Source organism: Eschrichtius robustus, chromosome X (assembly GCF_028021215.1).
Source record: "Eschrichtius robustus isolate mEscRob2 chromosome X, mEscRob2.pri, whole genome shotgun sequence".
Classification (NCBI taxonomy): Eukaryota; Metazoa; Chordata; class Mammalia; order Artiodactyla; family Eschrichtiidae; genus Eschrichtius; species Eschrichtius robustus.
The window spans coordinates 95,268,460-95,293,688 of NC_090845.1; the positions used below are offsets into that span (position 1 = coordinate 95,268,460).

Sequence of the window (25,229 nt, forward strand, 5' to 3'; positions counted from 1 at the left end):
CCTCTAAAAGGTTTACAGTTTGGTATGTGTATTTCCCAGCTTTTTCCTAAGTTTATTCAGAAATATCTCTATATACATATACCATACATACACAAATGCTTTTGTTTATAAAAAAGTATTCTATATATATATATGTGTGTGTGTGTATATATATGTATATGTATGTGTATATATATATATATATATATATATATATACACACACACACACACACACACACATATATATATATAAAACTTTTAAACTTATTATAAAATCCTGGACATCATACAGGTCAGAATGCATTAATAGATATATCCCATTATTTTAATGCCTGTATAGTATTCCACTAAATGGATGTGCCATAATTTATCCATTCTCATACTGACGGACATTTAGGTTATAACCAGTATTTGTACGTGTGTGTGACTTTATTAAAATATAATTCAGATAAGATAAAATTCACCCATTTAAAGTGTACAATTCATGATTTGTAGTATATTCACAGAGTTGTACAATCATCACCACAATTTTAGAACATTTTCATCAAGTTCTAAAGAAACCCCCTACACTTCAGCTATTACCCAAAGCCCCAAGCAACCACTAATCTACTTTCTGTCTCTGTATATTTAGAATCATATAATATATAGTCTTTTGGAGTGGCTTCTTTCATTTAGCATGTTTTCAGGGTTCTTCCACGTTGTAGCATATATCAGAAGTGTTCCATCCTCTTCTACTTTTTGGAAGAGTTTGTGAAGAACTTGTATTAATTCTTCTTTAATGTTTGTGAGAATTAATCTAAGAATCCATTTGAGCCTATGCTTTTATGGGTATTTTAAAAAATTACTAATTAACCACTTTACTTATTACAGGTAATCTTCAGATTTTCTTTGTCCCCCCCCCCCCAACAATTGGTTTCAGTAGTTCGTGTATTTCTAGGAATTTTTCTATTTCAAATAAGTTACCTAATTTACTGGCATAAAATTGTTCATGGTGTTCCCTCATAATTTTTTATTTTAAATTTTTATAAGGTTGGTAGTAATGTTCCCGCCTTCATTTCTGATCCTAGTAATTTGAGTCTCCTTTATTTCCTGGTCAACCTACTGAAAGGTTTATCACTTTTGTAGGTCTTTATACAGAACCAACTTTTGGTTTTGTTGACTTTTTATTCTCTATGTCATTTATTTATCTAATCTCTTATTTCCTTCCTTCTGCTTTTTCTAGTTAGTTTCCTTCTCTTTTTCCAGTGTCTTAAGGTGTAAAGTGAGGTTATTGATATGTTATCTCTCTTCTTTTAAATTATAGGCATTTGTACTTATGCATTTCTCTCTAAGCATTGCTTTAGGTGTATCCCAGAAGTTTTGGCATTTTGTGTGTTCATTTTCACTCATCTCAAATTAATCTTGTAATTCCTTCTTTAACCCACTGGTCATTTAAAAGTGTGTCTAATTCATATTTGTGTTTCCCAACTTTCTGTTATTGATTTCTTACTTCATTCCATGTGGTCAGAGAACATACTTTGCATGGTTTTAATCCACTTTAATTTATTGAGGTTTGTTTTATGGTATGTGATGTGGTCTATCCTGGAGATGTTTCATGTACACTTGAGAAGAATGTGTATTCTGCTCTTGTTAGGTGAAGTGTTCCATAAGTCTCTTTAAGGTCTAGTCGATTTATAGCATTGTCCAAGTCTTCTATTCCCTTGTTCATCTTCCGTCTAGTTCTTATTGAAAATGGGGTACTTAATTCCCCAACTCTTATTGTATACTTTTATATTTCTCCATTCATTTCAGTTTTTGATTCATGTATTTTGGTACTCTGTTGTTAGGTGCATGTGTGTTTATAATTGTTATATCTTTCTGGTGGATTGACTTTTATCAATATAAGATGTCACTCTTTATCTATAGTGACATTTTTTGTTTTAAAGTCCATCTTAAATAGACTTTAGATAATAGTATAGCCACTCCAGCTTTCTTATAGTTGCCATTTGCCTGATATTTCTCTCTATCCTTTAATCTTCAGTCTGTACCCTTGAATCTAAAGTGTGAATCCAATAAATAGCATAGAGGTAAGTCTTGTTGTTTTTTTCCAGTTTGATGATCTTTGCCTTTTGATTGGATTGTTTAATCTATTCATATTTATTATTAATATAGGTGGACTTACGACTGCCATTTTACTGTTTCTTTTCTATATGTCTCAAGATTTTGTTTCTCCATTCCTCTTTTTGCTTTCTTTTGCATTGAACATTTTCTAATAAAACATTTAAATGTCTTTAATATTTTCACTATATATTTTTAGTTATTTCTTTAGTGGTTGCTCTAAGGTTTACCATATACATCTTAACTTAATTGGCTTCAGCTATATACTAACTAAATTCCAATGAGATATAAAAATCTTATTCCTATATAAACCTATTCCTTTTCTCACTTTCTGTGGTATTATTGTTATTATCATTATTATGTCTACATTACAAACCCAACAATATATCATTATAATCATTACTTAATATAATTTTATGTCTTTTAAAGAAGCTGAGAGAAGAAAGAGCAAGTATATATTTACAACTTTTTTATATTAACCTTCTTATTTCCCACTTCTTATTTTCTTCATTCGTTCCTGTGGATTTGAGTTACCATTTTAGAGTCATTTCTTTAATCCAATACAGCTTTGTTTCCACCCACTTCCTTTGTCTTGTTATTGGTAAATATATTACAGTTTTATATGTTATAGATCCAACAATGCAACTATATACATATTGTCTTATAAAATAGCTTTTTAAACCAATTAAGAAAGGAAAAATGTATTTTGACTGTCTTTTATAATTACATAATTACCTTTACCCATGATAATTTTTTAGATGTGTAGATTCAAATTACTGTCTGAGGTCACTTGCTTTCCACCTGAAGAACTTCCTTTAATATCTCCTGTAAGTCAGGTCTGACAGCAACATAGTCTCCCAGTTTTTGACTATGTGAGAATGTCTTTATTTCGTCTTCATTTTTGAAAAACAGCTTTATTGAATACAGGATTCTATACTGACAGTTTTTTTCTTTCAGCACTTTGAATATGTTTTCCCACTGCCACCTCCATTGTTTCTGATGAGAAGTCATCTATTACTCTTATTGAGATTCCCTTGTAAGTGGCTTCAGTTGTCTCATGTTGCTTTCAAAAGTTTCTCTTTGTCTTTGGGTTTTAGCATTATTATGGTATGTTTGTTGATTTCTTCTTGTTTATCCTAATTGGGGTTCATTGAGATTCCTCAGATGTGTAGATAATGTTTCTCATCAAATTTGGGATGTTTACAGCCATTATTTATTGGAATAATTTTTCTGCTCCTTTCTTTCTCTGATATCCCCATTACAAGTATGTTGGAGTGCTTAATGAATTTCCATTCTTTTTTCTGATCTTCAACCTGGATACAATTATCCCATTAAACATCACAACCCAATGAGGTAAGTAGTATTATTATCCTCATTTTTATAGATGAGAAAACTGAGGCTCAGATTAAGTGACTTGCCAAGGTCACAGAGTGGTAAGTATGGCTGTGAAGTTCAAACAGGTCTGACTCCAAAGTTTGTACTACTTCCTCTATATCATATCATCTTTCTATTCTCCAGCAACTACAAACAAACAACTGGGGGATCTGGGGTAGGCTGCCTCTCTTCTAGAGAGCTCTTTCTTTCTACCCCTCTTTAGTATTCTTTGCTAGTATGTTCCTCTTCTAAAATTAATATATCTAATCCCTAACATGTAATAGACAATGATTCAATGTTTATTGCTTTGAATTCAATCATTACTCAATGGTAGCTAGCTTAAATGACTATGAGAACATTAATGTTTTGATCTAAATTCTTTCATTAGAAAAAATATAAAGCTATTTGAAGACAGCGATAACTTATAGGGAAATGTCCATTAAATATGTCTACTAACTTATGAAAACTACCTACTGCTACTGCTGATAGGTCTCATTCAAGAGCATTTGCTGATGTTTAGGCCTGGAGTCTTGGTCATTTATTTACTAGGAAAATAAAATTAGGGACAAATGGGCTCTAGAGATAAATATTTCAACACTTAATTAGTTTTTTAGTTTTGTATATATAGGAGGCAGTGACAAATATTTAAGACCTCATATAAATTATAATGATTAAAAAAAAAACCCTTGGAAGTAATCCACTGTAATTTATCCTGAGAAAATGATACTCTTTATTCCTTACCCTCCATACTCATTATATTGTCTATTCTAGAGAGTGTTTGATTATAGAAAATGTTTTCTACCAATTCTTTCCAAAAGCTGAAGGGGATTTTAATTCAGTTTTCTCTCCCTCAGTTAGCTTCTCTTCTTCAATTCCAAATAAATTGCTATCTATATACAAATCCTAGATCCTAGATTCTGATGCAAGAAAGACCTCCTGGGACTCACAATCTTTATGTCTTCTAGCTGCCACTGATTTCTGTAGTATTATCTGTAGTAGATGATATTAGAGAAGCAGCCTGGAGATCTGACTGCTGCTTTTTGTTCTTTCCAAATTCTATCACCAATATTTTCCCACGTAGTTTATATCCATTTACTAGACGCAATGCTTGCCATGCTATTTCTGTATCTAAAAGAGAAAGAAAAAACATCAGTTTATATGTGGCTTAATCGATTTTATTCCAAGTCTAGTTTATGTTGTTTTGCCTTGGAGTTCAGTGTAGGCTATAAGGCCACGTAATTATTTGATTTTATTGTGTTTTCTACAATCTCAAATTTGTAATAACTCAGCAAGATTAAACTAATGGCTAAGAATAACAACAATAAAATCTTAAAATGGATATTTGAGAGCTTTCTCCTAATTCAATGATATAGGTAAAAAAACAAGGATACAGACAGTGTGCTTAAGAGGGTTAAGCTATAACTAATAATACACAAACCTCTATCTTAGATAACAGATTATAAGTACTGTAAGAATGAAATCATTTTCAAAATGGGGAAGACAAATAAAAGAAGTTATCATGGTATTGAGGACATTTTGCTACTTTTTCCTTTTGATCAGAGAGTGATTGTAGGAGCCCTCATTAGGATAAGTAAGTTTAAGAATGCTTGCAGGCATATGGAAGCTTGAGGTGTAAGAGTATATAGCATATAGCAGGAGGATTTGATTTATGGGTCTCAGAGCCTGGATGTGGGAAATTAGGAAGGAATGGAATTACTGCCTAGAGTCTGTGAAATCGTAAGTGGACAAGCAATGTTTTTAGATTGAACCAATTTATGTCTCATATATGTATGCGCTACAAATTTTCAAATGCACGTATAATTACTAAAACGGCTATTTATTTAGAAGTACTTAGTGTATAGAGCCTTTTTATTACATATCTTTTCAATTAATGGATCATATTAGGTGGGGGTGCATGAAGTAATTTTATAAGTTTAAAAAGGGTTCTCACACTTGAAAAGACTAAAAATCACTAGTGTTGAGGATCCACAAACCTTTAATGAGATAGGAAAGATGGTACAATGCTGTATGAAAAGAATGCAGGGGAGTTTGGCACTGCTCATGTGTAAAAGCACTTCCCTTTAAATAGATTACTAGGCTGTATATAAATGATGATACTTTAGGGATAATAAAAGGCACAGCTCCTACCCAGCCCCCACCAAAAAAAGAAAGTCTGGTCTGTCATAGAAACTGAAATTCCTAAACAGGTATAACTTGTTTAACTGTACTTTGCTTTACTATGCTTTGCAGATATTGCAGTTTTTTTCCCTCAAATTTAAGGTTTCTAGCAACCCTGCACTGTCAGATGACGGCTAGCGTTTTTTACCAAGAAAGTATTTTTTTTTTTAATTTATTTATTTATTTTTGGCTGTGTTGGGTCCTCATCTCTGTGCAAGGGCTTTCTCCAGTTGCGGCGAGCGGGGGCCACTCTTCATCGCGGTGCGCGGGCCTCTCACCGTCGCGGCCTCTCTTGTTGCGGAGCACAGGCTCCAGACGCGCAGGCTCAGCACTTGTGGCTCACGGGCCTAGGCGCTCCGCGGCATGTGGGATCCTCCCAGACCGGGGCGTGAACCCGTGTCCCCTGCATTGGCAGGCAGATTCCCAACCACTGCGCCACCAGGGAAGCCCCAAGAAAGTATTTTTAAATTAAGGTATGTACACTGTTTTTTTAGACAAAATGCTACTGCACACTTAATAGACTACAGTATAGTACAAACATAACTTTTACATGTGCTAGGAAACCAAAAACTTCATGTGACTTGCTTCATTGGGATATTCACTTTCTTGCAGTGGTCTGGAACTGAATCCGTAATATCTCTGAGATATGCCTGTATTATTCCTCCCTTTGGTTTAGGATACTGAAATCATGTACTAAGATGCAAACAACAGCTAAAAGAATATATCACCTACTAGCTAATTATGAATTACTAATGAATTAGCATAATATAGCATAATAGCATAATATCTTGCAGTCTCTTAGTCCTAATAGGGCATAATGCAAGTACGAGTGTTCTGATCAGAATACCAATATATTAATAATTAACATAATTATAACCTGGACTAGAAATACTATTTTCAGCAAAGGGAAAGTAAATTTTGATGGCGTGAGTAGGAAGCGCCAAGACTGAGGAACAGTCAGGACAAAGGTGTAAAGTGGTCGTGCACTGTCAAAGGAGGAGAGGAAGCACAGAAGGGAAAGTAGAGAAAAATTAAAAACATGTTTTCCTTAGTTCTCTTCCCTTCCTCCCATGTGCTTGTCCAAGCACATGCTTCTCATGTGCTGTAGAGAAATCAAAGCGCTATATCTAAACGAGGGGATAAGTAGTCACTAATGAACTTATGCTACAACTGAGTAATTATCCAGATGAAGCTACTTACTGGGAAAAGTGATAAAAGCCTGCCCCCTCATTCGTCCAGTCATCATTCGGAATTGAATTGGAGGTCCCTTCTTCTCCTGGAACCGAGCGAATAATGAGACAAGATCTCCTTCGGTCACCCGAGGGCTAAGGTTCTTCAGGTATAACACCTAATATAAACCAAGAATCACCAGAAATATCACATTGGGGAGGTAAGGCAACTATTTAATTGTAGTAGGAATTAGTTAGTTTCAGATAAAGATGGTGGATTGAACACATGCATCTAATTTCAATCCCTCCAGAAAACTCTCCAAAAACTACAGAGACTTTTTTTTTTAATATAAACTGACAAGGTAAAGAAGAACAAGGAAAGGAGGAAATAGCAATATTCTGGAAGCTGGAAAATAACTGAATGTGTGTACTCAAGAAAGCTGAACCTTAAACCAGCAGTGGGGAAAGCCAGGAACTAACCCAATCTACACCTAAGAATCCTCAAACAGTTTAGGAACTGATATATTCAGGTGTCTCTGGAAATGGATGTAAAGAGCTGGGGTTAAGATAAGGTGGGTAGGTTGAAAACTCTTTAAAAATAGGTTAGATCTTTAAACACCTCCCCTATAATATGCTACTGGGTAAAGACCACTCCCAATCTTGGTGAATACTGGAGGTTCATTCTTTGAACACAGGGAGTACTAGATACAGTTGAGGATGTGAATATTGTTCCTAAAAACTAGGAGATTAAGAGAATTAATGCATTCTGAATGATGAGGATACCCCAAACACTTCCTCCCATTTGGCTCCCACAGTGCTGGTGGTACCCTCCCATGCAAGAGTTTTGAAGTCTTCTCTGGGGAATCTGATTACCCCAAGAGGAAAGATCTAAAAATGCTGATTTGGGATGGGGAATTTCTCCAAGAAATGGACGAGCCAGATGACTTTAAGTGAAGCTCAAAGTCAATAAGGATCACTCATTTGCTCAGAGCTTCCAATCTGTTTTTGGCCCCTACTCATAAATATGAGCACAGATTATCAGGCATCTGAGAAAAGCCTCTAATGTGAAAGAGAACAGAACAAACAAAGAAATGAAAGCAAATGGGAGAAAACAGAAACTATGCAAGGACCAAAAAAAAAACTTCAAAAAGCCATCACTAATACCCTCAGAGAAATAAGAGAAAATATTCCATCTATTACGAATGGGATGCTATAAAAAAAAGAAATATTCAAGAAAACAAAAAAGAGCTCTTAAGTGTGATTGAACTTAGTTCTTATCGGCTTAAAATAGATTGTTATAAAGACGTTTTGAGTAAGTTCCATTGTAATTATGAAGAAAATACCTATAGAGGATACACAAAAGAAAATGAGAAAGGAAAAAAGCACTTCACTACCAAAAATTCATTGAAGTACAACGGAGGACCTCAAGAAAGAAAAGGAGCAACAAAAGAGCTACAATACAGAAAACAACTAATAAATGGCAATAGTAAGTCCTCCCTATCAATAATTACTTTACCCATAAATGGATTAAACTCCCTAATTAAAGACGTAGAGTGGCTGAACAAATAAAAACCAAGATCTGACTATGTGCTGTCTGCAAGAAACTCACTTTAGATTTAAGGCCATACATAGGCTGAAAATGAAAGGAAAAAAAAATAAATTCCATGCAAATTGTAACCAAAAAAGAGCAGGGTTGGCCATGCTTATATAAGATAAACTAGACTTTAAGTCAAAAACTTTCAAAGGAAACAAAAAAGGATATTATATAATGATAAAAAGGTCAATTCACCAGGAAGATATAACTATTATAAATATATATACACCCAACATCAGAGCACCTAAATATATGAAGCAAACATTGAAAAAACTGAAGGAAGAAACAGAAAGCAACACAATATTACTAGGAGATTTCAATACCTCACTTTCAATAGCAGAAGAAAAACTAGAAAATTCACAAATTAGTGGAAACTAAACAACATACTCTAGAACAACTAATGGGTCAAAGAAGAAATCAAAAGGGAAATTAGAAAATACCTTGAGACAAATGAATATGAAACCGCAATATACCAAAATTTATTGGATGCAGCAAGATCAATACTAAGAGGGAATTTTATAGCATTAAATGCCTAAATTAAAAGAGGAGAAAGCTCTCAAACAACTTAACTCTATACTTCAAGGAACTAGAAAAAAAAGAACAAACTAAGCTCAAAGTTATCAGAGGGAAATAATAAAGATTAGAACAGAAATAAATGAAATAGAGATTAGAAAAATCATAGAAAAAAATCAACCAAACTAAGAGCTGTTTTTTAAAAAGATCAACAAAATTGACTAACTTTAGTTAGGCTAAGAAAAAAGAGAAGACTCAAATAAAATTAGCCGTGAAAGAGGAGTCATTACAATGGATGCCACAGAAATAAAAAAGGATTATGAGAGACTACTCTGATAATTACATGCCAACAAATTGGATAACCTAGAAAAAAGGATAAATTCCTAGAAACATAAAACCTACCAAGACAAAATCATGAAGAAATAGAAAATCTGAATAGATATATAACTAGCAATAAAATTGAATCAGTGATCAACAAAGAAAAGCCCAGGACCAGATGGCTCCACAGGTGAATTCTACCTAACATTTAAAGAAGAATTAATACCAATCCTCCTCAAACACTTCCAAAAAACTGAAGAGGAGAGAACACTCCCAAACTAGTTTTATGAGGCCAGCATTACCCTGACCAAAAGCAGAAAAAGACATTACAAGAAAAGAAAACTACAGGCCAATATCCCTGATGAATACAGATGCAAAAATCCTTAACAGAAAACTAGTAAACTGAATTAAAAAGCACATTTAAAGGATCATACATCATGACCAAATGGGATTTATCCCTGTGATGCAAGGATGGTTCAACATATGAAAATCAGTCAATAAGATATAACATATTAACAGAATAGAATGAAGGATAAAAATCACAAATCATCTCAAAAGACATCAATGGACAGATATTCCAGACAGAAAATCAATAAGGCAACAAAATGACACAATAGAACAGACAGACTTAATTGATATTTTCAAGACATTACATCCAAACAAAAACAAAAACAAAAAGCACCAAATCAAACAAAACAACAACAACAACCAGAATACACATTCTTTTCAAGTGCACACTGGAACATTCTCTAGGACAGACCACATACTAGGACACAAAACAAGCCTCAACAAATTTAAGAGGCCAGGGATTATTTCAAGCATCTTTTCTGACCACAACAGCATGAAACTAGAAATCAACCACAGAAAGAGAAACGAGAAAAAAAATGATTACATGGAGATGAAACAACATGCTACTAAAAAAGCAATAGGTCAAAAACAATGAAATCGAAGAGGAAATTAAAAAATACCTTGAGACAAATGACAATGAAAACACAACCATACAAAAATCTATGGAATGCAGCAAAAGCAGTCCAAAGAGGGAACTTCATAGTGATAAAGGCCTCCCTCAAAAACAAGAAAAATCTCAAATAAACAACCTAACCTACCACCTAAAAGAATTAGAAAAAGAAGAACAAACAAAACCTAAAGTCAGCAGAAGGAAGGAAATAATAAAGATCAGGGAGGAAATAAATAAAATAGATATCAAAAAACAATAGAAAAAAATCAATAAGCCAAGAGCTGTTTTTTTGAAAATGTAAACAAAATTGACAAACCTCTGGTCAGGCTCAACGAAAAAAAGAGAGAGAACCCAAATAAATGAGGAGAAATCACAACTGATACTGCAGAAATACAAAAAAAACGTAAGAGAATACTATAAACAATTATATGCCAACAGACTGGACAACCTAGAAGAAACGGACAAGTTTCTAGAAACATACAGTCCACCAAAACTGAATCAAAAATAAATAGATAATTTGAACAGACCAATCACTAGAAGTGAAATAGAATCTGTAATTTAAAAAAACTCCCTGCAAACAAAAGTCCAGGACTGGATGTCTTCACTGGGGAATTCTACCAAACATACAAAGAAGAACTTATATCAATCCTTCTCAAACTCTTCCAAAAGACTGAAGAGTAGGGAACACTACCAAAGTCATTCTATGAAGCCACCATCATCCTGATACCAAATCCAGACAAAGACACTACCATAAAAGAAAATTACAGGCCACTATCTTTGATGAACATAGATGCAAAAAATTCTCAACAAAGTATTAGCAAACCAAATTCAACAACACATAAAAAGGATCATACACCATGATCACGTTGGATTCATCTCAGGGTCACAAGGATGGTTCAACAAACGCAAATCAACCAATGTGATACACCACATCAACAAAAGAAAAGACAAAAAACACACGATCATCTCAACAGATGCAGAAAAAGCATTTGATAAAATTCAACATCCATTCATGATAAAAACTCTTATCAAAGTGGGTACAGAGCGAACATATCTCAACATAAGAGAAGCTGTTTATGACAAACCCACAGTCAACATAATACTTAACAGTGAAAAGGGAAAAAGCCTTCCTACTAAAATCTGGAACAAGACAATGATGCCCACTTTCACCACTTCTATTCAACATAGGCCTGGAAGTCCTAGCCACAGAAATCAGATAGTAAAAAGAAATAAAAGGTATCCAAATTGGAAGGGAAGAGGTAAAATTCTCATTATATGCAGATGACATTATACTATATATAGAAAACCCTAAAGACTCCATACAAAAACTACTAGAACTGATAAGCAAATTCAGCAAGGTAGCAGGATACAAGATTAACATACAGAAATCTGTTGAATTTCTTTACACTAACAATGAAATATCAGAAAGGGAAAGTTTAAAAAAAATCCCTTTAAAAATTACATCATCAACATCACTAATCATTAGAGAAATGCAAATCAAAACTACAATGACGTATCACCTCACACCAGTCAGAATGGCCATCATCAAAAAATCTACAAACAATAAATGCTGGAGAGGGTGTGGAGAAAAGGGAACCCTCTTGCACTGTTGGTGGGAATGTAAATTGATACAGCCACTAGGGATAACAGTATGGAGGTTCCTTAAAAAACCAAAAACAGAACTGCTGTATGACCCAGCAATCCCACTACTGAGCATATACCCTGAGAAAACCATAATTCAAAAAGAGACATGTACCACAATGTTCATTGCAGCACTATTTACAATAGCCAGGACATGGAAGCAACCTAAGTGTCCATCAACAGATGAATGGATAAAGAAGATGTGGCACATATATACAATGGAATATTAGCCATAAAAAGAAACGAAATTGAGCTATTTGTAGTGAGGTGGATGGACCTAGAGCCTGTCATACAGAGTGAAGTAAGTCAGAAAGAGAAAAACAAATACCATATGTAACACATATATATGGAATCTAAAAAAAAAAAGGTTCGGATGAATCTAGGGCCAGGACAGGAATAAAGACGCAGATGTAGAGAATGGACTTGAGGACACGGGGAGGGGGAAGGGTAAGCTGGGATGAAGTGAGAGAGTGGCATTGACATATATACACTACCAAATTTAAAATAGATAGCTAGTCAGAAGCAGCTGCATAGCACAGGGAGATCAGCTCGGTGCTTTGTCACCACCTAGAGGGGTGGGATAGGGAGGGTGGGAGAGAGATGCAAGAGGGAGGGGATATGGGGATATATGTATACATATAGCTGATTCACTCTGTTATACAGCAGAAACTAACACAACACTGTAAAGCAATTATACTCCAATAAAGATGTTTTAAAGAAAAAAAGAAAAAAGACGAGTCAGCAGTTTCTTCTGATGGATCTCATAAAGGGGACACAGTATCCTTAACAACATCCTGACAATGGTCATGACCATGAGACATAGAAAGTTAGTAGAATTACATGTAAGTTAGTTAATAAACGGTTCCTTTCTAAAAAAAAAAAAAGGTCCTACTGTATAGCAAATATCCTATCCCACTATATTTGATATCCTATGATAAACCATAATGGAAAAGAGTATGAAAAAGAATGTATATATATATATATATATATATATATATATATATATATATATGAGTCACTTTGCTGTACAGCAGTATTTAACACAACATTGTAACTCAACTTTACTTCAATAAAAAATAAATTAAAAAAAAATAAAAATAAATAAAAATTGCATCAAAAAATCAAATACTTAGGAATAAACCTGACCAAGGAGGTGAAAGACTTATATGCTGAGAACTATAAAACGCTGATAAAGGAAACAGAAGATGATTTCAAGAAATGGAAAGATATACCATGCTCTTGGATTGGAAGAATTAATATTGTTAAAATGGCCATACTACCCCAAGCAATCTACAGATTTAATGTGATCCCTATCAAATTACCCATGTCATTTTCCACAGACTAGAACAAATAATTCTAAAATTTATAAGGAACCATAAAAGACCCAGAATTGACAAAGCAATCCTGAGGAAAAAGAACAAAGCAGGAGGCATAACCCTCCCAGACTTCAGACAATTACAAAGCTACAGTAATCAAAACTGCGTGGTACTGGCACAAAAACAGACATATAGATCAATGTAACAGAACAGAGAGCCCAGAAATAAACCCACACATCTACAGTCAATTAATCTTTGACAAAGGAGGCAAGAATATACCATGGAGAAAAGACAGTCTCTTCAGCAAGTGGTGTTGGGAAAGCTGGACAGCTGCATGTAAATCAATAAAGTTAGAACACTGCCTCATGCCATACACAAAAATAAACTCAAAATGGCTTAAAGACTTACATGTAAGACAGGATACCATAAAACACCTAAAAGAGAACACAAGCAAAACATTCTCTGACATAAATCGTACCAATGTTTTCTTAGGTCAGTCTCCCAAGGCAATAGAAATAAAAGCAAAAATAAACAAATGGGACCTAATCAAACTTATCAGCTTTCACACAGCAAAGGAAACCATGAACAAAACTAAAAGACAACCTACGTACTGGGAGAAAATATTTGCACATGATGCGACTGACAAGGGCTTACTTTTCAAAATATACAAACAGCTCAAAAAACTCAGTAACAAAAAAACAAACAACCTAATCAAAAATAGGCAGAAGACCTAAATAGACATTTCACCAAAGAAGACATACAGATGGCCAATAAGCACATGAAAAGATGCTCAACATCGCTAATTACTGGAGAAATGCAAATCAAAACTAAAATGATGTATCACTTCACACCAGTCGGGATGGCCATCATCAAAAAGTCTACAAATAATAAATGCTGGAGAGGGTGTGGAGAAAAGGAAACCCTCTTACTCTGTTGGTGGGAATGTAAATTGGTGTAACCACTATGGAGAACAGTACGGAGGTTCCTTAAAAAACTAAAAATAGAGTTGCCATATGATCCAGCAATCCCATTCCAGGGCATATATCTGGAGAAAACTCTAATTCAAAAAGATACATGCACCTCAGTGTTCATAGCAGCACTATTTACAATAGCCAAGACATGGAAGCAACCTAAATATCCGTCAACAGATTAATGGAAAAAGAAGATGTAGTATATATATATACAATGGAATACTACCTAGCCACAAAATAGAATGAAATAATGCCATTTGCTGCAACATGGATGGACCTAGAGATTGTTATACTAAGTGAAGAACGTCAGACAAAGACAAATATCATATATCACTTATATGTGGAATCTAAAATATGATACAAATGAACTTATTTACAGAACAGAAATAGACTCACAGACATAGAAAACAAAGTTATGGTTACCAAAGAGGAAAGGCAGGGAGGAGGGATAAACTAGGAGTTTGGGATTAGCAGATAGAAACTACTATATATAAAATAGATAAACAACAAGATCCTACTGTATAGCACAGGGAACTATAGTCAATATCTTGTAATAAACTATAATGGAAAATAATCTGAAAAATTATATACAGTAAGTCCCCTACATATGAACGAGTTCCGTTCCAAGAGTGTGTTCTAAGTCCAATTTGTTCATAAGTCCAACAAAGTTAGCCTAGGTACCCAACTAACACAATCGGCTATTTAGTACTGTACTGTAATAGGTTTATAATACTTTTCACACAAATAATACATCAAAAACAAAAAAATAAAGAAAACATTTTATACCTTACAGTACAGTACCTTGAAAAGTACAGTAGTACAGTACAACAGCTGGCATACAGGGGCTGGCATCAAGTGAACAGGCAAGAAGAGTTACTGACTGGAGGAAGGAGAGGAAGTGGGAGGTGGTAGAGCTGAAGGATCATCAGCAATAGGCGATGCAGGGCAAGCTGCAATTTCACTCATGCCTGACGTTGATGGCACAGGTTCTGGTTCCTTGCTGGATTCAGTTCTATCTACCCTCTTAAAAAAAACGATCTAGTGATGTCTGGGTAGTAGCTCTTTTTTTCTCATCATAGATGACACGGTAGCACTGGATTGCATTCTGAACGGCTGCTGCAACCTTTGTGTACCTTTCTACGTTTGGGTCCTGTGCCTCAAAAACTAACAGTGCCTACTTAAATAAAGAAAATCCCCTTGCCATTTCCTGCATCGTGAATCTCTTCAGTTCTTCAGTTACTTCTTCCTCTTGTCTTTCTTCGTCCTTTCTCTGGGCCTCCAATTCCATCAGGTCCTCATTAGTAAGCTCCTCGTGCTGCACAGCAAGGAGTTCAGTGAAGTCGTCCTCTTGCAGATCTAGCTCCAGCTGCTCGTTGAGGGTCACTACATTGCTGAAGACCTCTTTGGACTCCTCATCCACCTTCTCAAATCCACGAAAATCGTGAACAAACTGTGGGCCAAGGTTCTTCCAAACCCCATTCATGGTGACGGCCATAACCTCACGCCAAGCAAAGTCAATGTTTTTTATGGCCTTGTAGATGTCACAGTCCTTCCAAAATTGTCGCCAAGTTGTTCCTGATTCGTCACTCACCTTTACTGCCTGACGAAAAGTGTGATGTAAATAATATTTCTTGTAGGTTGCTATAACTCTCTGGTTCATAGGTTGGATGAGCGATATAGTATTCAGTGGCATATGCACTACTGTACTTTGATGTTGGGATGAAAGTCGTCCATGAATGGGGGTTGGCTTGGAGCACCGCTGAGCAGCAAAAGAATGTTGAATGGGACATCCTCCTCCAAGCAATATTTCTCTACCTCCGGGATAAACTGGTGGAAAAACCAGCCCTGGAAATTGGCCTGTGTAACCCAGGCTTTGGGGTTACTCTTCCACACAATAGGAAGAGAGCCCTTGGCTATGTTTTAAGGGCTCTTGGGTTCTCTGAATGATAAACTAAGAGAGGTTTCAGCTTCATACGCTGGAAGCACTGCCACCAAACAACAGAGATAGCCTATCCTTTGCTGCTTTATAGCCTGGCATCAACTTTTCCTCCTTACTGATTTAACTTCGGTCTGGCATCCTCTTCCAGTACAGTCCTGTCTCATCCACATTAAAAACCTGCTCGGGTAAATACATACCTTCATCGATAATTTCTCGAAACATTTCAGGAAATTCCCGGGCAGCTACTGTTATCTGCACTCACTGCCTCGCCACTTACTTTTACATTGTGAAGGTTGGCTCTAGCCTTGAACTGATGAAACCAGCCATGGCTGGCATTAAAAGATGCGCCCTCGGATTCTTCGCCATGTTTCTTCTTCAAGTCTTCATAAAGGCTTTTAGCTTTCTCTTAAATCAGCATTAAGCTGAGTGGGACTCGACGCAGATGCTGATCCTGCATCCACACACTGAGAAGTTTCTCCATCTCCTCCATCACTTTTCCACGCTTCTTTGATATTATTGTTGACGTCATTGGCACAGCAGACTTCACATGTTACATGATCTTGTCCTTGTTCTCTAAAATCATGCTGATGGTTGAAAGATTCATGTTATAAGAACGAGTGACATCTACCATTGTTTTGCCTCACTCCACTCTCTCAGTTATTTTCACTTTTGTTTCCATCGTTACCATTTGGTGCTTCTTAGCAGTACCAGCTACATCACCACTGCTTTTATGCTTGCTTCCGGACATCCTGGGCTTAAAATAAAGATACTGTACTACTGTACTCTGTACACTACCGTAAAGTACACAAAAGCACAATCACTTGTAGAGGATGCATGCATGTGACAATGTAGGCCAGACATGTGAACTTACGTGATTGGACATGTGAACGCACGTTCGCATCTCTGAAAGTTCACAACTTGAAGGTTTGTATGTAGGGGACTAACTGTATACGTGTGTGTGTGTGTGTGTGTGTGTGTGTGTGTATAAAAAAAATGAATCACTTTGCTGTACACCAGAAACTAACACAACATTGTAAATTATACTTCAGTAAAAAAAAAAAACTAGAAACATTAGAAAAAAAAAGAAATTGAAAAAGACACAAATAAATGGTAAGACATCCCATATTCATGGATCAGAAATATTAATATTGTCGAAATGTACATACTACTCATAGTGCTCTACAGATTCAATGCAATTGTTATCAAAATCCCAGTGACAGGGACTTCTCTGGTGGCACAGTGGCTAAGAATCTGCCTGCCAATGCGAGGGACATGGGTTCGATCACTGGTCTGGGAAGATCCCACATGTCGCGGAGCGACAAGCCTGTGCGCCACAACTACTGAGCCTGCACTCTAGAGCCCTTGCACCACAACTACTGAAGCCCGAGCACCTAGAGCCCATGCTCTGCAACAAGAGAAGGCACTGCAATGAGAAGCCTGCACACCGCAACAAAGAGTAGCCCCTGCTCGCCACGACTAGAGAAAGCCCGTGTGCAGCAAAGAAGACCCAACACAGCCAAAAAAAAAAAAAAATCCCAATTACAAATTTTATGGAAATAAAAAAAGTCCTAAAATTCATATGGAACCACAAGAGACCCCAAATCAACAAAGCAATCTTGAGGAAGAAGAACAAAGTAGGATGTGTCACATATCCTGATTTCAAACTACAGTACTCAAAACAGTAAGGTACTAGCATAAAAATAAACAGACATATTGACCAATGGAATAGAATAGAGGGCCTAGAAATAAACCACACATTTATCGTAAACTGATCTTAGACAAGGAGGGCAGGAATACACAATGAGGAAAAGACAGCCTTTTTAATAAATGGTGTTTGGAAAACTGGATATCCAGTACAAAAGAATGAAATTAGATGCTTCTCTTACACCCTATACAAAACCCAACTCAAAAGGAAGTAAAGACTTAAAAATAAGACATGAAACTCTAAAACTCCTAGAAGAAAACACAGAAGAATCTTGACCCTGGCCTTGGCAATAATTTCTTAGATATGCTGTGAAAAGCACAAGCAACAAAAGCAAAAACAGACAAGTGTCATTACATCAATTCAAACCAATATGCACAGCAAAGGAAACAATCAGCAAAGTTAAAAAGCTGCCTACAGAATGGGAGAAAGTATTTTCAAATCATATATCTAATAAAGGGTTAATATCTAAAATATATAAGGGATTCCTGAAACTCAAAAGCGAAAAAAAAAAAAAAAAGATGTGTTGGTAAGGATGTGGAAAAATTTTAACCCTTGTACACTGTTGGTGGAAATGTAAATTTGTACAACCACAATGGAAAACAGTTGGAAGATCATTAAAAAATTAAGAATAGAACCCACATAATCCAGCAATCCCACTTCTGGCTATGTATCTAAAAGAACTGGAATCAGAATCTGGAAGAAATATCTGCATTCCCATGTTCACTGCACCATTGTTCACAATAGCAAAGACATGGAAACAACCTAAATGTCTATTGACAGATGAATGGACAAAGAAAATGTGGTGTATAAATACAACAAGGTATTATCCAGCCTTAAAAACGAATAAAATCTTGTCATTTGCTACAACGTAGGTGAACTTGGAAGACATGCTAAATGAAATAAACCAGAAACAGAAGAACAAATACTACATGATCCCACATATATCAGGAATCTAAAATAGTCAAACTCATAGAAGCAGAGAATAGAATCGTGCTTACCAGGGGCTAGGAGGAGGGGTAACTGAGGAGGTGTTCATCAAAGGGTATATAGTTTCACTTATGCAAGATGAGTAAGTCCTATAGATCTATTGTACAGCAGAGTATATATAGTTAACAATACTGTACTGGATACTTAAAAATTTGTTAAAAGGATAGATCTTACATTAAATATTCTTATCAAAAGAAAAAATGGAGGGAGGAAATTCCTGGAGGTGATGGTTAAGTTTAGGGCATTGTATTGGTGATGGTTTCATGGTGTATATTTATCTTCAAACCTACCAAGATGCATACATTAAATATGTACAGCTTTTTTTGTATGTCAAACATACTTCAATTGAAGAAAAACTTAACCAAGGAAGTGAAGGACTTGTACATTGAAAACCACAAAACGTTGCTCAAAGAAATTAAAGACAACACAAATAAACTCAAAGATGTCACATGTTCATGGACTAGAAGTCAATATTATTAAGATGTCCACACTATCCAAAGTGGTCTACAGATTTAATGCAATCCATATCAAAATCCCAATGTTATTTTTTGTAGAAATAGAAAAACAATCCTAAAATTCATAAGGAACCAGAAGAGACCCCCAAATAGCCAGAGCAATCTTGAGAAGAACAAAACTGGGGAGGCCTCACACTTCTTAATTTCAAAATATATTACAAATCTAGAATAATCAAAACAGTATGATACTGGCATAAAGACAGACATGTAGACTAATGGAACAGAATAGAGAGCCCAGAAATAAACCCACACATATACAGTCAACTGATTAATAAGGGAGGCAAGAATACACAATGGGGAAAGGATAGTCCCTTCAACCAGTGGCGTTGGGGAAAGTTGATATCCACATGCGAAAGTATAAAATTGGCCTCTTATTTATATCATACACGAAAATCAACTCAAAGTGGATTAAAGATTTAAACATAAGACCTGAAACTCTAAAACTTCTAGAAGACAATATAGGGGAAAAACCTCATGACACTGGCCTTGGCAATGATTTCTTAGATATTACAGCAGAAACACAGGCAACAAAAGCAAAAATAAAGTGGGACTACATCACTAAAACACTTCTGCACAGCAAAGGAAACAATCAGTAAAGTGAAAAGGCAACCTACGGAATGGGAGAAATATTTGGAAACCATATATCTGATTAGAGGTTAATATCTAAAATATATAAGGAACTACCACAACTCAATAGCAAAAGACAACTTGAAGAAAACAGGCAAAAGACCTAAATAGGCATTTCTTCAAAGAACACATACAGGAAATAAGTGTTGATGAGAATGTGGATAAATTGGAACCCTTGTGTACTTTTGGTATGAATGGAAAATGGTGCAGCTCCTACAGAGAACAGTATGGAGGTTCCGCAAAAAATTAAAAATAGAACTACCATATGATCCAAGAATCCCAGTTCTGGTTACTTATCCAAATAATTAAAATCAGAATCTTGAAGAGTTATCAGAACTCACATGTTTACTGCAGCACTATTCACAACAGCCAAGAGGTGGAAGCAACCTAAATGTCCACCACAGATGAATGAATTAAAAAGTGTGGTATATACATAGAGTGGAATATGATTTAGCTAGAAAAAAGGAAGGAAATCTTGTCATATGCTACAACATGGATGAACTTCGAGGGCACTATGCTAAGTGAAATAAGCCAGTCACAGAAAAACAAATACTGCAAAATTTCACTTATGTATGGTATCTACAGTAGTCAAAGTCATTGAAGCAGAAAGTAGAATGGTAGTTTCCAGGGCCTGGGAGGATGAGGAAATAGGGAGTTGCTGTTCACTGGGTATAAAGTTCAGTCATGCAAGATGAAAAGTTCTAGAGATCTGCTGTACAACACTGTGCCTACAGTTTACAATACTGTAATGCACACTTGAAATTTTGTTAAAAGTAGATCTCAGGTTATGTGTATTTTATTGCACTGGAGGAGAAAAAAAGAGATACATTGGCTAGCATAAGTTATATGCTTTATAGCTTAAAAAAAACGAGAAAAATTCGGACAGGAGCAGCAAAAGCAAAGAGCTAGAAAACAGAGCCTGCTTAAATGACTTACCATTGAAACATTATGAGTAAATATATTAAACATTGCAATCAGCAGTAGACTCTTTATGTCTCAAAGCCTCTGAAGCGGGATGTTCACATATTTAGCATTTAACCACACTCATATCTTAAAGGCAAGGGCATAGAATAACTGACTTGTGATTCACTTAAGTAATTTCAGGTGATCCAGAGTTTTGGCTCTGAAACACTCATTATGAAAGCATCATCAAATTAAATAACCAGAGAAAGGGAGAGGTATGTGAAACATACTGCAAGTTTCTCACCAAGTAGGAAAGATCCATACTAAGATTATTCCCTTTGATATGAACATTTTTAAAAAAATCAAGAGGACTTCTGGTCAAGGTGGCTCGGTCACTTCTTGCTTGGATGCATCTTCTCTGTTCCAAAAATATACATACATACATGCATACATACATACATACACATGGGTATGTATGTACGTATATGTCCACAACATATATATATATATATATATATATATATTCATATATACAAAGATACACACAAAGATACAGCTAGGCTCAAAAACGAGATAAATATTTCTGTGAAAGAGAAAAACAGAAACTCCAAGTGATAAGAGAGGATGAAGCTCTTCCTAGTATCCCTCTGCAATAAACAGTGTTGTTTTGTATTTTTTGAACTTTATACATATGGTATTATACTGTATGCGTTTTCTGCAGCTACCTGTTGAAATTTTTTAAAAAAATACTTCATTTTTAGAACAGTTTTAGAATTACAGAAAAACTGAGAAGTTAGTACAAAGAGTTCCCATACACCCCACACCCAATATCTCCTATAATTAACATCTTACATTACTATGGTATGTTTCTTTAAATAAATTAATTAATATTGATACATTATTATTAACTAAAGTCCATAGTTTATTTAGATTTCCTTAGTTTTTCCCTAATGTCCTTTATCTGTTCCAGGATCCCATCCAGGATATCATAGTACATTTAGTTTTCGTATGTCTTTAGTCTCCTCTTGGCTGTGGCAGTTTCTCAGACTTTTCTTGTCTTTAATGATCTTGACATTTTTGAGGAGTACTGGTTGGGTATTTTGTAGGATGCTCCACTACTAGAATTTTTTTTTAAATTTATTTTTTGGCTGCGCTGGGTCTTCATTGCTGCACGCGGGCTTTCTCTAGTTGTGGTGAGGGGGGGCTATTCTTCGTTGCAGTGCATGGGCTTCTCATTGTGGTGGCTTCTCTCGTTGCAAAGCACGGGCTCCAGGCGCGCGGGCTTCAGTAGTTGCAGCACTTGGGCTCAGTAGTTGCGGCACGCAGGCCCTAGAGCATGCAGGCTTCAGTAGTTGCAGCACACGGGCTCAGTAGTTGTGGCGCACGAGCTCTACAGAGCACGGGCTTCAGTAGTTGTGGCGCATGGGCTCAGCAGTTGCTGCTTGTGGGCTCTAGAGCGCGGGCTCAGTAGTTGTGGCGCACAGGCTTAGTTGCTCCACGGTATGTGGGATCTTCCTGGACCAGGGACCAAGCCAGTGTCCCCTGTATTGGCAGGTGGATTCTTAACTGCTGGACCACCAGGGAAGTCCCCACTACTAGAATTTTTCTGATGTTTTCCTACGGTTATACTGTGGTTATGGATTACTAGGAGGAAGACTACAGAGAAAAAGTACAATTTTGATCACATCATGTCAAGCATACATACTATCAACGTGATTTATGATTGATCTTCGCTTCAATCACCTGAGGCAGTGTTTGTTGGGTTTCTACACTGTAATGTTACTCTTTATTTTTTCTGTATTTCCATACTGTACTCTTTGGAAATAAGTCACTAAGAGTAGCTCAAAACTAAGAAGTCAGGAGTTATGCTTCCCTTCCTTGAGGTGGAGCATCTACATAAACTATTTAGGATTCTTCTTCATGGGATATTTGTCTCCTCTCCCCCATTTATTGATTCATTCAGTCATTTTATTATCAGTATTGACTCACAGATATTCTATACTTTGGGTTATAATCCAATATTAATTTACTTAGTTTGTTGTACATTCCCTGTTTTTGTTTGTTTGATAAAGTATTTTTCCTCCAATTTTGAATGATTGTTCTTCCTGGATACAGAATTCTAGGTGGGTGTTTTTCCTTTCATCACTTTAAATATTTTACTCCACTCTCTTCTTGCTTGCATGGTTTCTGATGAGAAATCCAGTATAATTATTATCTTTGTTCCTCTATAGGTAAAGAGTTTTTCTCTGGCCATTTTCAAGATTTTCTCTTGGTCTTCAGTTTTCTGTGTTTGAACGTGATATGCTTAGGTGTATTTTTTTGGTATTTATCCTACTTTGTATTCTTTGCTTGGATTCTGAATCTGTGGTCTGGTGCCTGTCATTAATTTTGGGAAATTCTCAGCCATTCTTACTTCAAATATTTCTTCTGCTCCTTTCTGTTTTTCTTTTTCTTCTGCTCCTTTCTTCTTCTGCTATTCCAATAATGTGTATGTTACACCTTTTGAAATTGTCCTTGGATATTCTGTTACATTTTTAAAGTCTTTTTTTTAAAAATTTTATTTATTTATTTATTTTATCTTTGGCTGTGTTGGGTCTTCGTTTCTGTGCGAGGGCTTTCTCTAGTTGCGGCAAGCGGGGGCCACTCTTCATCGCAGTGCGCGGGCCTCTCACTATCGCGGCCTCTCTTGTTGTGGAGCACAGGCTCCAGACGCACAGGCTCAGTATTTGTGGCTCACGGGCCCAGTTGCTCCGCGGCATGTGGGATCTTCCCAGACCAGGGCTTGAACCCGTGTCCCCTGCGTTGGCAGGCAGATTCTCAACCACTGCGCCACCAGGGAAGCCCCTAAAGTCTTTTTTTAATCTCTTCATTTTAGTTTGGGAGGATTCTATTGATGTGTCTTCAAGCTTACTAATTCTTTCCTTGGCTGTATGCAGTCTGCTCATGAGCCTATCAAAGGCATTATTTCTTTTTCTTTCTTTTTTTTTTTTTGGCCATGCCGCATGGCTTGTGGGAATCTCAGTTCGCTGACCAGGGACTGAACCTGGGCCATGGCAATGAAAGCCCAGAATCCCAACCACTAGGCCACCAGGGAACTCCCAAAGGCATCATTTCTGTTATAGTGTTTTTGATTTCTTGCATCTTTCTAGAGTTTCTATCTCTCTGCTTACATTATCCATTTGTTCTTGCATGTTGTATACTATTTCTAACAGACTCTTTATCATATTAATTATAGTTATTTTAAATTCCATATATATGATCATTCAAAAACCTATGTTGTATCTCAGTTTGGTTCTGATGCTTGTTTTGTCTCTTGAGACTGTGGTTTTTCTTTTAGCATGCCTTATCATTTCTTTTTTGTTGAAAACCAGACACGATGCATAACATAATAGAAACTGAGATAAACAGGTCATTGGTGTGAGGTTTTATGTTAATCTGGCTAGAAGCTGGGCTGTGTTTAATGTTTACTCTTGCTGTAGGTGTCAGAGGTTTTTCAATTTCCTCTAATGTCCTTGTTTTTGTCTCCTTGTTTTCTTTGGGTTTCCCTAAAAACGTCTTAGAGTCTGAGCCTTGCAGGTCTTTTGACTGTAATCCACAGTTAACATACTGAAGCCCTGCTGATGTGGTAGTAAGGTGTGGGGTATGGGAAAACATTCTGCAATCCTATAATTAAGTTTCAGTCTTTTATTGTGCCCATGTACCCAGCCTGTAACCTTCACAAGTATTTCACAGCTTTTATTCTCTTTCTCTTAGATGAGACGGTAAGGCTAGAGGAGCCTGGAGTTGGATAATTTCCCTTCTCCCACACTAGAGAAGGCTTTGGTAAAGTTGTTTTACTTGCTGGATAGCTCTTTGTTAAGTAGAAGCTCTGGATGTATTTCAAATTGATTACTTTTCCTGTCACCATGCCAGGAGCAGGAGACTTTTTCTTGGCTCTTCACACTGAGAACCCAGTGGAGTTCCTGGAGGTAAAAGTCATGAAAATGTGGGGGCCCCCATAGACTGTGGCCCCCAGGAGTTTGTTACTCAAACACTAATCTACACTCTGCTTCCTGCAATTTGTCAAAGTTACCGCTTAAGTGTTCCTACCAGTTTATGGCTCTAGTGCTTTCTGCTCCTGATAAGCAGATCTGGGCTGTCATTCTTTGTAATTGCCTGTCTCTCCAGATTTCAGGGTTGCAGTTTGCTCTCTGATGTCAAATCCCTGATGGGTCCAAGAAAAGTCATTGATTTTTAGTTTGTTCAGCTGTTCTTCCTGTTGTAAGAGAGCAGTGATGACTTCTAAGCACTTTACATGTTGGCACTGAAACCCAAAGTCTGCAACAAACTTTTTTCATTCAATATTGTTTGTGAGTTTCATCCACGTTGATACCTGTAGTTCTATTTCATTCATTTTTTCTTCTGTATAGTATTCTTTTTTATGAATATACCATGCTTTATCCA

General features: G+C 36.2%; 1 protein-coding gene across 5 annotated transcripts in view; it reads right to left on the reverse strand.

Moving 5' to 3' along the window:
• Window positions 1-210: 210 nt before the first annotated feature.
• Window positions 211-25,229, reverse strand: part of RBM41 (RNA binding motif protein 41) — a 62,954-nt gene continuing 37,935 nt past the window's right edge. For 2 of the 5 annotated variants that reach the window (XM_068533639.1, XM_068533638.1), the window contains 2 exons: window positions 6,831-6,906; window positions 211-4,580 (listed from right to left, as the gene is read on the reverse strand). In XM_068533639.1, the coding sequence (XP_068389740.1) occupies window positions 4,414-4,580; window positions 6,831-6,906 (243 nt within the window). In that variant the 3' untranslated portion in view covers window positions 211-4,413. Of the gene's footprint in view, window positions 4,581-6,830; window positions 6,979-25,229 lie in introns of all 5 variants that reach the window. The other 3 variants (XM_068533637.1, XM_068533635.1, XM_068533636.1) reach the window with 2 other exon arrangements.